Genomic DNA, 14,354 nt, shown 5'->3' on the forward strand with positions numbered 1-14,354 from the left:
CTATACGCAAGAGAGCAAAGTAGATGAAATATCAATCTCTCTTTCAAATTGGTTTTTGCTACAGTGAAAAGCTGGTTGATTCATAATGAACACATTTTTCATAAGTAAGAGACTAAGCAGCTAGCGTGGGGACCCCGGGACACACAAGTTGAATAGCCTGGATCTGTGATGAGCCTATTCACATTTTAGCACATGAAATCTTATTTTCCTTAGAAGTTTCTCATATTTTAGGAAAGAAACTAGAAGATTAAAAAAATAATAATGAATACTTGGTATCATATTTCTAATAAAAATAGAGTCAAATTATTTAATTTGATAATCAGTTTCAAAACTCAAAATTAACTGAACTTATATCTGATGACATGCTCTAAGTAAAAAAAAAAGTAACATAATCTGGAAAGTTTTCTGTTTGTTTTGTTTACCATTCAAAAGTCATCCGTTCACATAGTTTAAAAACATAATCTTAAGGTTTGTCCTTATTTGAATTTTTAGTTTCACAATGATTATGAGCAATAATACCTTGTGTCACACAGATCGAAACTAATGACTGGGGGCTATCCCTTATTTCCACACAGCTTTATTGGCAGCAATCAGCAATAGTGTCCTCATATTCTGAGGCTAGAATCCATGATTTGTGTAGTGGAAGCTTTTCAGTTTTGGAATGCCCCGAAATAAAGCACATCATTTTTTAAATTCCATATAGTGCCAAGAAAGTGGGTATTTGCTTAACCAAAAGCTTGTTTTCAACAGGTGATAGAATCTGCTCTTTTTAGCAATAAATTTTTCTGTTATGAATGACAACATAGTATGGAGGTAGATGTTGCCTTAACAAATAATCAGACACAGTGTGCAAGCTTCTCAAAATTCTTTAGATGTCCAAGGCACTCAAGGAATAAAAGTACTAAAAAAAAAAAAAAAAAAAAAAAGAACCCACAAAAGGGTCATGCAGACATGGCGTTTAACCACAGATATTAAGTTCTTCAGCCATATAATGCACAATAGATTTCTTTCCTCCCATAATTCTTTTAAGGAAAATTTATGGAGAAAAGAAATCTATACAACAAGCTCTAATTAGCTTAACAGTAAAATATGAGGCCATAGGGGATAGTGGTTAAAGCCCTACCATACCTAATAATATCAGACTTGGATCTGAATCCAGAAAGACTTGAGTGGGTGGAGAGAGAGAAAGGTGAACAGACAGACAGACAGACAGACACTCCTAGGTAAGCAAGGTAGTATTACCCTGTTTTACAAATAAGGAAACTAAGGCTCAATAAAGTATGTGTCTTGCCCCCTGTCCCACAGCTAATAATTGGCAGGGCTGAGATTCAAACCCAGGTCAGTCTGCTTTGAAGCCCCCCACTCTGTAAGCACCATCTGATAAAAACAGACAGTTCCCGGAGGATACCGATTCTGCTGGTCTGAAGACCACAGTTTGAGAACCGCTATTTACAAAGGTCAACAGCCAACAATAAATAGCCCAAGAGTGGAGACAGGTGTAGAGACTTCACAAGCCAGCCTTACAGAGAAGTTATATATAGTACAGTCAAGATTTCTAGAACAAAAGCGATGTTGCTGTGTCATCAAAAAGAATGGTAGGTAAAGGTTGCACTGACCGACTCCCTGACACAATATTTACCTAGAAATCTATAAGCTGGCTACAAAGCTAAAAGGGCATGTCTGCTCTGTGATAAAAACAAAGTCTGTTAGGGATATGTAACGGAGTGAAGCTGTCCGAAGCAGGATCTGAGAGTTTATTCTAGATTTCAGCTTTATGCCACTTAGCCTTTTGGTCTTACTGAGAACGACTAGTTACCATGCAGGCGGTGCTGGGTAGAAGAAAGCATATTGGTTCCGGAGCCAACCTAAAGTCTGACTCTCTCATTTACTAGCTGGGTGACCTCTGGTAAGTTAACACTTCAGGTCTCAGTTTTCCCATCTACAAAATGAAAACTGAGGATATGAATCATTCTTCGCAAAAATCAAAGAGGTAAGGCATGAAAAAGCCTTTGAATAGTGTCTTGCATGTCCTAGGTACCCAGTAACAGTCAACTACTATTATTTTCCCACTGCTGAGTCAGGCCATGAGATACAGGAGAAGCTTTCCTGATTCTCTTGCTGATCATTTGTACCCAAATCTCCTCCTGGTGCCTGCAGATAGATGTGGTCAGTGGGGTTACTGGGCATCTACAGTGTGCTGGGCTAGTAGATACCACCTCCATTAGATGTGAGCCTTCCTGCACATGGGAAAGGAGACTTTGTAAAAAAAAAAAAGAAAAAAAAAATCTCTTATTTAAATTTTCCTTTTGCTAACCCTAAATGACCCTGTATATTCCAAAGAGGATTATAAACCAAACATGTGCCTTTTTTCATTTAGCTCCTGTGGCAATCCTGGGAAGTCTCTGTAGTTGTTCCTATTTCGAACGCTGCAAACTGGAGCTTACAAGGTAAAGTGACAACGAATTGAAAAGCCAGAATTTGAGCTCAGGTATGCTTGAGACCAAAGCCAATACTACCTTCAAATTTGTAAAACATGGGAGGATATGCATAATCCTTTTTTTGAAGGAGAGGGTTTGATACCCATTTGCTCGTTTATGCATATCATATTTCATTTTGCATGTCTTCCCCTTAGAGGAACCTATGGGATAATAGAAATACCACACTACCCAGATCAAGTGTAGAACACCTAAACCTTGCAGAGTTTGGGCAACTGGAAGTATTATCAAATGGCTACTTACTAATCATACCTGTTCAGAACAGAATAGAATAGAATATCCAAAAATGGGGGGTGGGGCAGGAACTACCTAGAATTTAGAAGAAAGGTCAGGGGCGCCTGGGTGGCTCAGTTGGTTAGGTGTCTGCCTTCAGCTCAGGTCATGATCCCAGGGTCCTGGGATCAAGCCCCACATCGGGCTCCTTGCTCAGCAGGGAGTCTGCTTCTCCCTCTCCCTCTGCCCCCTGCTTGTGCTCTCTCTCTCTCTCAAATCAATCAAGCAATCAATCAATCCTAAAAAAAAAAAAAAGAAGAAGAAAGGTCAGAAAGGGTTCCGTTGAACGGTAACAGATTTCGAGCCTGGAGAGTCCACTCTGGGGGGTGTTAGCATTTTGATTCTTACTCAGTAATTTCCAGAACATAGAATATCTGCTCACCTGCCCTGGACAGGGCCTAGGCACCCTTTCTTCTCTTACAGGAAAACATCACAGATTTCTATGAGCTGTTAGCTGCCATCTTGTTCTGTCTCCTCTCCTCTACCTGCCCAGGCATCCTGGCCCCCACTTGCAGGTCTGGGGCAGTCAGGGAACATTGTAGTGAGTCATCTTGCCCCAAGGCTCTTCCCCTATGGCATACCTTACTATTTAGGATCTGGAAAACTCTCTGCTGTGTCGTCTGGCCAGCCTTTGGCCTCACAAGAATGTAAATGACTTTCAGGTCAGGGCTGGTGCGAAACAGCTTCTCCATCAACACTTTGCCCATGAAGCCTGTGGCCCCAGTAATGAGAATGGACTTGCCACTATAGAAGGCTGCAATCATGGACATGATTCTTCTCTTTGTCTTTTAGAACTCCGGAAAGAGGTTCCTGAAAAAGAAGAGAAATAAGAAAACATGACATTCTCAGAAGTTCTGAAATGCAGTCAATTTAAAATGTTGCTGGTCCTTCCAGGAGTTTTGAATGCAGAAAAAGGTCAGAGTAAGAGCATCATACTTTATTGACAACATGATTCATTTCAATCAATATTTATTGAGCCTACTTTGCCTGCCAGACCTTATGCCAGGAATTGTGAGCAGAAAAAAAAAATGAGTAAGACATGGTTTGCTCTCAAGCGATTGCTCATAGTCTAACGGAGAAGACAGACATCTAAATAGACAGACATCTGAATATAATATGTAAGTGCTAAAGCAAAGGGATTACAGAGGTGGGGTATATAGTAGGATCTAGAAATTTCATGCTTTCCATGGACTGTTTTGAACCTGGGCTTAGAGGCAGACACTTCACGTGGCATGTCAAATAGCAAATAGTGCCTTTTCTGGGAGGCCCAGGACCTAAGGGCCACATCTGGCTTGCCACTGCCGGATCTGCTCTTTCTCTCTGCTCCTGGCAATGGCCTTAAATGGACGGAGCCCCTACAATCACCTGGTGCTATTTCAGAGCTTAACAAAGCCTCCACTCCTGGCCTCGCTTGTTTAACCTTCTCTGCCCTTTGCAGTGTTTCAGCATGGAAAGCAGCAGTGGAGAGCTTTGAATGAATGACACGTGCTGCGGCCTGGGGGCGGACTTCCTGTCTGTCCCATCAGGTCTGCCCCGACATCTGCTGGATGGCAGTGGGTGGATCATGCAGAACACAACTCCAGGGACTGGCCCTGACATCAGAGCTCATGAAGAAGAGGAAAAGAACAAGTAGAAAAGTCAGCACCCTGCCTTGTCACCTCCAGTCAAAGTTACCCTGCCAGTAAGTCTGTAAGGAACTCCTTAACTCCTCATAGTCATAATTTACAGATTGTAATGATAGTCATAATTTATACTGTAAGGATCTTGAGGCTGTTCTTGGGCAGAACTCTTTGCCTTTGGAGGATTCATTCACTCATGAGTTTACTCAACAAATAATTTTGAATACCTGCCCTGCCAGACTCTGCCCTAAGTTCTGAAGATAAGCAGATGAATGAGGCAAACAGATCCTCGTGCTCCCTCCGGCAGAAGAGTCCAGCAATACAAAGATTGGTAAATATGTAAACATGATAATGATAGACTGTTAACAGATGCAAATAAAATAAGGATCAATGACAGAAATCACATCCAATCATTGACCCTATTCACCTTAGGAAATCTGGATTTCAAATCATGTTAGTTATATCCACTGAGTTACTATTTAATCCCTTTTATTGGGGCACCTGGGTGGCTTAGTCGGTTTGCATCTGGCTCTTGGTTTCAGCTCGGGTCATGATCTCAAGGCTGTGAAATGGAGCCCCATGTCAGGCTCGGCGCTCAGCAGAGAGTCTGCTTGAAGATTCTCTCTCTCTAAAATAAATAAATCTTTTAAAAAAATAAGCCCCTTTTATTGAGGGTTGATGTGAAAAATATTATTTTGAAGAACACATTTGGATCTTGTACAAAACAGCAATTAATCATAGTTGTTCTTTTTTACCATGTTGCAAAATGTCACTCATATTGAAATCTATCCAATCATTTTCTCAAGATTTTATCACTTGAGAAAAGTACTAATGAGTCTTGCCTTGCCTGCCTGGAAGCTCAGAAAAGTGTGGAAGGCAGTATGACATCCTAGTTGAGCTCACAGGTTCTGAGCAAGACTGTCTGAAATCAAATTCCAGTTCTGCCACTTACTAGCACTGTGACCTCAGGCATATTATTACTCTCTCTGCACTGTAGCTTGCTCATTAGTAAATGGGGATAACAAAAGTATCCATGTAATAATGCTGTGGTAAGAATAATATGAGTCAACATATTACTAAAACTCGTAGTAATCAAAACAATATTCTACTGGCACAAAAAATAGACACATAGGTCAAGAGAGTAGAACAGAGAGCCCAGAAATAAACCATGCTTATATGGCCAGTTAATCTACAATAAAGGAGGCAAGAATATGTAATGAGGAAAAGGTAGTCTATTGATTAAGTGGTGCTGGGAAAACTGGACAGCTACATGCAGAAGAAGAAAACTGGACCACTTTCTTACACCACACACAAAAATAAACTCAAAATGGATTAAAGACCTAAATGTGAGACCTGAAACCATTAACGCCTAGAAGAAAACACAGGTGATAATTTCTTTGCCATCAGCCACCAAAACATTTTTCTAGATGTATCTCCTCAGGCAAGGGAGACAAAAGCAAAAAATAAACTACTGGGATCACACCAAAATAAAAATCTTTTGCACAGCAAAGGAAACCATCAAAAGAAAACAAGGCAGCCTACTGAATGGGAGAAGATATTTGCAAATGATATATCCAATAAGAGATTAATATCCAAAATACAAAGAGACTCATACAAGTGAACGCCAAAAAAATCCAAATAATATGAATAAAAATGGGCCAAGGACCTGAGTAGACATTTTCCCAAAGAAGACATACAAATGTCTAACAGACAGATGAAAAGATGAGCAACATCACTCATCATCAAGGAAATGCAAATCAAAACAACAACGAGTTATCACTTAACACTTGTCAAATGGTAGAATCAAAAAGACAAGAAATAACAAATGTTGGTGAGGATGTGGAGAAAATGGAACTCTTGTACACCGTTGGTGGGAATGCAATTTGGTGCTGCTCCTGTGGAAAACAGTATAAAGATTTCTCAAAAAATTAAAAATAGAATTACCATATGAGCCAGTAATTCCACTACTATTTACCCAAAGAAAACAAAAACACTACTTTGAAAAGATATATGCACCCCTATGTTTATTGAAACGTTATTTATAATAGCCAAGATATGGAAGTAACCTAAGTGTCTATCAATAGGTGGATGGATAAAGAAGATATGGCATATGGAATATTACTCAGCTATAAAAAAGAATGAAATCTTGCCATTTGCAACAATATGGATGGACCAAAAGGTATAATGCTAAGTGAAATAATTCAGACAGAGAAAGACAAATACCACATGATTTCACTCATACATGGAATTTAAGAAACAAAGCAAACAAAGAAAAAAGAGACAAAAAGCCAGACTCTCAAATACAGAGAACTGATGGTTACCAGAGGGCAGGTGGGTGGGGGGATGGGTGAAACAGATGTTGAGCAGTGAGCAATGTAAGAACTGCATCTGAACCTAATATAACACTGTATGTTAATTACATATCGATAAAAAAAGAAAACTCTTAGAAATATTAGTTACCTATAATATATACTCAATAAGTATTAGCTATTAATAAAGTCACTGGTTATACATTTTTCCTCTTAATAGTTCATGGTTTTCCCTTTTGACATTTATTTTAAGTGCTCAGTCTCGTGCATTTTATACAGCCTCTTTTGGAAATAGAAGGTGACTTATAACTCAATCAGTCATCAAGCCAGGTAAACTGCTTGCCCGAAATGCAACTCTCCTTGATGATAAACCTTGCCAGTTCCTCTTTTAGCACCATACTCCTTTAGTATATTAGGTATAAATAAGCATGGGTGGCAGGAAAATACAGAAGAGAAACTGAGTTTGGATAGGGTTATTTCCCAACCTCACTTGTTCTGAAGATGTCAGATGCTGGTTTTGCACTCTTACAGGCTTTAGTGGAGTCATATTTTATAGAAATGTGAACATACTGTTAAGATATTTTGATCCCAGAGTTTTGTAACCTCTGATAAAAAATTTTAAGAAGCAGGTAATGTATTTTTTTTTTTTTAAAGATTTTATTTATTTGACAGAGAGAGACACACAGAGAGAGGGAACACAAGCGGGGGGCGGGGAGAGGGAGAAGCAGGCTTCCCGCGGAGCGGGGAGCCCGAGGCAGGGCTCAATCCCAGGACCTGGGATCATGACCTGAGCTGAAAGCAGACGCTTAATGACTGAGCCACCCAGGCACCCCACAGCTAATGTATTTCTAATGAGCCCATTTCTCACGGGACAAAGGAAGACTTGATGTGTCCGCAAAGAATTGAATTTGCCTGCTCTGTCTGGAGTCCAAATACTTCTCAAGCACAACCAAAACCACGGCAGAGTACACTGAGTTCTCTGACACGAAACAAAATAAACCAGTATTTTGTGGCACTCATTACCTGATTGTTGGGAACAGGCAGCAGAGGAGTGTGGCCAAGACTCTAAACAAGGCAAGTGGTTCTGAAAACTGTCAGAGAATTCCTCATCCTCAGATCAAAGTTGTATCAGAGATGTTTCTTCTACTTGTTGCCTCCACTCTAAATATATGGCTTAGTTCCTGGCCCAGAAACTCCTATATAAAATTTGGCTCCCGGGGCGCCTGGGTGGCTCAGTCAGTTGAGTGTCTGCCTTCGGCTCAGGTCATGTCCCGGGGTCCTGGGATCGAGCTCCGCATTGGGCTCCTTGCTCAGTGGGGGTCTGCTTCTCCCTCTCCCTCTGCTGCTCTATCACATAAAAAAATAAAATCTCAAAAAAAAATTTGGCTCCCTGAATTCTGTTCCATATATTAAACTTGCAAAGTCCAGGAATTATTAACCCTGAATATAATTCATTAAAATAATTAAGTTAATTATTTTAAAAATTAAAATAAACTTACATTCAGTAATGGATGATAACACAACTCTAGAAGGAGGAATATGTTTAGGACCAGCTGACTGGTCATCTTCTGATTGCCAGTGCAGAGAGCAAAGGACAATTTGCTGTTCCTCATGCTTATGATATGCCTTGTGAGAAGCCTAAGCCTCTTTGACAAATACCAGAATCATCCTATATAATGTAGGATATATTATGCCTGCATGAAAAAGGAGGGGGCCTCTGAAAGTCAGCCAGTGCATTTTTATTGAATGTCTACTATGTGCCAGATACTGTCTAATCACTGGGAATAGTAGTGAATAGGCTGTAGGCAGCTTAGGTTCTTCCTTTCTTTTCTGGAGCTTCTTTTTCTCAAGATCATTTCTCACGGTCATGAGTAGAAATAGCTAGTTTTTACTCTTCTTTTGGTAAATAATTTATTTATTTATGCAAATTAATTGCATAAATGAGGCTGTTCTTGTTTCTAGAGAACAGATGTTAAAAATACTGAATCATGATTGTTGTGCCAAGTTATACATTTTTTGCAGGTTTCAGCATATGGAAATTATTCTTTGAGTGGTTCTTCTGGAGAATAAAAAATTAAGATTCAATTACTTAAGGGAGACAAGTTTATGGATATTTCTTGATGGTCCTTTAGAGAAAAACATTTCTAAAAAAGAACAAGGTGCTTTGCCCCTCAGGAATCTACTTAACCAAGGTACTGGGTGCTGTCCGGGACAATGTACAGTGTTTAGCTGCACCCCTGGTCTCTAATTCACTAGACGGTAATAACGTCCCTCTTCCCCAGCCAGGCGTGACAATCCAAAATGTGTCTAGACTTTGCTAAATGTGCTCTCGGGAAAAATGGCCTCTTCTTCAGAGAATCACTGTTCTTGGACCTTCTCCAATGCTCATTTTATAATATTTAGTGCACTACATTAAAAAGTCAAGATTCAAGGCTTAAATTTCTGCTTGTGAGATGAAGTACAAATATGACCCACTGCACCCCGTTTTTCCTATAACTAAATCCTGCATAGCTACATACACTTCCCAAGCAGATGACATGCATGGCAAATCCTGACTATATTCAATGTGGAGATGAAGGAAGACTTCTTCAGAGAAAGATGTCTCACTTTTTATTTAATGAAATTTCTTTTGGTCTCTGTGCTTTAAGTCAGACTATGAACCCCACCTTCCATACAGATTGAGCCTCTCACTTTCATCCATTGAAACCGATTACTGGCAAATTTAGGAAAGAATGGCAATCGGACCAGCATGAGACCAGCTGAGGAAAACCATTAGTATTGGTTGCTGTATATTAATAATTCTATAGATAATTGAGCCAATACCATCTATATGTAATTCTGTGCCCTTTTTTCGAAGATTCAAAGATGCTGTGTGTTAAGAGATAAGTCATGTTGGCAAATGGAACGTTGGTTGGCAATGGACACAGTAATATGGGCTGATCTACTGAAGAAAATTGATGCTATTTTGGAAAATTCAGCAAATGAAAGTTGTTCTGCTTCATCAAAATTGAACAGTTGAAATTCTTTCAATAAGTGTGCTGAATTAATTGCATAAATGCATTTACAAAATATTATTCAATGAATAAAAGGAAACCACAAACTTGTGAAAACATAATGTCCATTACAAATCCCTATGGGAAAGACTGGGGGAGGGGTATGAAATAAATGACAGTAGCTGTATAACTGTGTGATAGGATTCAAGGGAAAGAGCCTCATTTCATATCTATAATTTCTTTCCATGATTTAAAAGGTAATTTAATAATACATACTTTAAAAAAGAAGTTCTCAGAAAGTAATGGCAGCCGGTATTTTTATAGTCTCTTCTTTTGCTGTGGGCACTGAAACTACAAAGACATTTGCAAAACAAACCTCCTTAGTTTAAAATGTATTTAAATTATTTTAAAAAGAGCTGCTCAACTGACATTACACACTGATATGGACTGAATTATGTCCCCTCCAGATGCATATGTTGAAGCCCTACCCCCTCAGGTGATGGTATTTGGATATAAGGCCTTGGGGTTACATGAGGTCATCAGGGTAGGGCCCTAATCTGGCAGGACTGGTGTCCTAATAAGGAGACACCAGAGAACAGTCTCTCTTCAAACAGGCACCAAGGAAAGGCCATGTGAGTACAAAGAGAGAAGGCAGTTATCTACTATGCCAAGAAGAGAGCTCCCACCAGAAATTGAATTTGCTGGCACCTTAACCATGGACTTGGGAGCCTCCAAAACTATAAGAAATAAATGTCCTTTAAAGCCACCTGATCTGTAGTATTTTATTATAGCAGCTTGAGTAGACTAAAGTACACACAAACAACATGACCAGAGACATGAACATTTCTGTTTGAGTAAAATAACTTGACAATAATTCCTTGCAACCTTAATTCGGGAGTAAACCTGTGTCATTTTCCCATCTTTGCAGATGGACATAGGACATTGATTCTTGCTATTCATATGTTTGTGAAAATATGGACAGGCCTTTGACAATAAACTACAGAGACCTCATTAATCCAAGTTTTAAAAAAAATCTGTATATAAGTCACATATCTGTTTGTCAAGCACTTAGTGAAAAAAAAGTTTTCATCAGAGAGTTCTTTCTTTTTTATTTAGCTTTAGTTTCCCAATTATACAATTCAGCAATAAACTTAGATACCTTTCCGTGTGGGTTTGTTACATAAAGTCTTTCTGTGAGAACTTTTAAGTTCTTGATGGGGGAATATTGACCCTCAGGGGTATTGTAGGCAACTGTTGGGGGCACAGGCTGCACTAATCGGATTAGTGATGGCCACAGTCAACAAGAACCAATTTGGAAAGAGTTCTGGGCAGGGGGAAGGACAGCCAGGCTGGCTTTAGGAACACAAAACTTACTAATCACCTTAACACTCCTAGTAACACTCCTCCTAGTTTCCTTCTGCTTAGCTCATTAGTAAATTTTCAAAAAACCCTCCAAATTTAACAAAAATTAAAAAGGAGGGGAGCCTGGGTGGCTCAGTCACTTAAGTGTCCAACTCTTGCTTTCGGCTCAGGTCATGATCTTAGGGTGGTGAGATCCAGCCCCGTGTCGGCTCTGTGCTCAGCGGGGAGTCTACTTGAGATTCTCTCTCCCTCTGCCCCTGCCCCTGCTTGCACACACTCTCACTCTCATATACATAAACAAATCTTAAAAAAAATGAAAAAGGAAAAGATACGACCTAAACTCATCATTTCATCATAACTGATTAAACAGGTGTGCAGCCTGCCTACTATTATGCGACACTCTGTGTTAGACATGACTAATTAATTTGTAAACATTCTCGCTAAATAGTAAGGCATTATGAAAATACATGGTATCATTATTATTGATTACAGGTTAAGTCACACAACAGGCAGCATGTGAAGATTCTAAAATGGTATCAAGACAGTCACAATCAAATGAAAATCTTGATGCTTCCTATTTTGTCTTGATGAATTATAAATTGGGTCAGGTTATAAATAAAAGAATGGTTGATCTAGTAACACAATGACCAAAGAACCCAACTGAATGGATAGGAAGCTAACCTACTTTTTCATGCTTTGCCTAGAACTAAAGATGATTTTTTTAAAGATGACAGGAAATAGAATATCTATCTATCTATCTATCTATCTATCTATCCATCTATCTATAGACAGGGGGAGAGAGAGACAGAGAGGGAGGAGAGAAAAAGAGGGGGAAAGAGGGAAAGAAAGAGGGGAAGGAGGAGAGAGACAGGGAGAGAAGGAGCGGGGGAGAAAGGAAGATGGGGAAAGAAATGGGGGGGCAGATTTAAGAAATTGGCTTATGAGATTATAGAGGTTTGGTAAATCCAAAATCTGCAGACTGGAGACTCAAGGAAGAGTTGCAGTTTAAGATCAAAGGCAGAACTTTTTCTTGGGGGAGGTCAGTCTTAGTTTCATTAAGGTCTTCAACTAATTGGATGAGACCCACTTACATTACAGAGGATAACCTGCTTTACCCAAAGTCCACTGATTTACATGCTAATCTCATTCAAATAACACTTTCACAGAAACATCCAGAATAATGTTTGACTGATATCTAGGCACTGTAGCCTAGCCAAGTTGACATATAAAAATAAACATCGTTCAGTCCACTCTTGTTGACTTGGCACCCACACACATCTCTTTAAACCATAATTTCCAAATAAAAACAACAAACTCATACTTCTGCCCAACACTTTACAACTATCCTGCATACAAGTAAAACATACTAACCCTTGCCCCAGAAGAGGATGCTAAGGCTTTGGGTAACATTTACTCCTCTTCTTGATATCCCATAACTTAAATACTATGACATAAAGTTGAAAGTACTTAGTACTATGATATAAAATCAATACATCTTATGTAACATGATAAAAGGATCAGGTAGTGAGGAAAACAAACATATTTGTTTTACACACACACACATAAATGTATTCATAATAAATAAGGAAAAAAAGCCATGACAATTCCAGTCCTCATTTCTATAATTAGTTACATGGCTGTAACTGGTGTTTGTAACTACCTTCTTCCACTATTTATTCTGTATTCTCTTTGCCCTCAGCAAGCACGTCAGCTGGCCATGACATTTTACCTGGTGGGGTGAAGTGTCTGGGTCATCAGGAGTCCTCCCTGAACTGGGTAATACTAAGATGCCCTAAGGGATCTCCTGTATTTCAGACATACCCTTCCCTACCTCCATTGTGAAGTAGCAGTCCAATTTCTCCCTTGGCAGTCAGGATCAGTCATCCCGGCCAGTAGTGGCTTTGCCTATTGATTCAGTGGCATGAGGAGTCCGAAGTGGCCAGACAGCCGTCTGAACTTCCAGTTCGATGGAATCATTGTTGTGTTTCCTGGTGGAACCATTCTTCTCTTTGGAACTAAGATCTCTAGGCCAGCATAACACAGGATCATGGGGGAGAGGGAGAACATTTTTGCTACGGGGCCACTGGGGTAACAGTGAGTGGTGACACCCTCATTTCCACCCCTGAACCTGTGAATCTTTGGTATGGGAGAAAGGAGCATCCTCTACTGGCTGCTGATTCAGAGCGTCTACAGCCTTCTGGAGAACCTTGCCTCAGTCCTTCAAGGTAGTGCCACCTGGCCGGCACTATAAACCAGTCTTCTACAGGCCATTCCACCATTCTATCAAACCAGCTGCTTTGGGAAGGTGGAGAACATGGTCAGACCAGTGAATTCTATGGGCATGAGCCCATTGCCACAATTCATTTGCTTTGAAGTGAGTTCCTTGATCAGAAGCAATGCTGTGCGGAATACCACGATGGTGAATAGGCTTTCTAGAAGTCCACTCATGATAGTTTTGGTAAAAGCACTACATGCAGGGAAGGCAAATCCAAATCTTCTCTTTCAGTAAGAACAAAACACTGACCCATGATGGAAATACAATCTGCCTCTGGGTAGCTGGCTTACACCTTGAGGACTCCGTGTTGGCCTCTGCTGCTGGCAAACTGGGCACTCACCAGTGCGTTTGCAGACAAGTTGGCCTTGGTGAGCCAAAGTCCATGTTGCTGAGCCCAATCTTCATCCCTGCCACTATGACCACTTGGTTTATGAGCTATCAGGGCATACAGGGGTAGTTGGGTATTCAGAGAATAGGTCATCCAATCCATTTGATTATTAAAATCTTCCTTTGCTGAGGTCACTCTTTGGAAAACATTTATGTGGTACACAAGTATCTTCATGTTTTTGCCCATTCCATGTACCTCAAGGGAGTCATCAATTTTCAAATCATGTTCTTTCAAAGTCCCTGACCACCCAGCCAAACGATTGGCCACAGGCCATAAATCAGTATACAGTTGCACGTCAGGCCATTTCTCCTTGCAAGCAAAGTGAATAACCAGGTGCACTGCTTGACACTCTGTTCACTGAGAGGATTTGCCTTCATCACTGTCCTTCAGGGGATGTCCTGCAGAGAAGCAGTTGTTCACTTCGGATGGTAACCACATATCATCTCTTCTTCTGTCAACTGATGGGAGGGACTTCCTCATGAGGCCATAGGCGCGGGCTGAGGGAGAAAAGGTAGTGTAGCACCAGTGGCGACCAGGGGCATTTGGGCCACTTCTTCATGTAAATTAGCGGTGTCTTTAGGGCTCTCTAGGGCCTGATCAGATATATACAATACATAAGGCCAGCAAATGTAAGGATCAA

At 40.2% G+C, this 14,354-nt stretch overlaps 1 protein-coding gene and 1 pseudogene across 5 annotated transcripts in view; both read right to left on the reverse strand.

Annotated features, from left to right (window-relative positions):
• Positions 1-14,354, reverse strand: part of FAR2 (fatty acyl-CoA reductase 2) — a 141,164-nt gene that overhangs the window by 45,365 nt on the left and 81,445 nt on the right. For all 5 annotated transcript variants that reach the window (XM_025879954.2, XM_073877762.1, XM_073877763.1 and 2 more), the window contains one exon: positions 3,350-3,578. In XM_025879954.2, the coding sequence (XP_025735739.1) occupies positions 3,350-3,538 (189 nt within the window). In that variant the 5' untranslated portion in view covers positions 3,539-3,578. The remainder of the gene's footprint in view (positions 1-3,349; positions 3,579-14,354) is intronic.
• On the reverse strand, positions 12,957-14,316 carry LOC141369903 (uncharacterized; annotated as a pseudogene).

Source organism: Callorhinus ursinus, unplaced genomic scaffold (assembly GCF_003265705.2).
Source record: "Callorhinus ursinus isolate GAN/ISIS: 27379988/994484 unplaced genomic scaffold, GSC_fseal_2.0 scaffold27, whole genome shotgun sequence".
Lineage (NCBI taxonomy): Eukaryota > Metazoa > Chordata > Mammalia > Carnivora > Otariidae > Callorhinus > Callorhinus ursinus.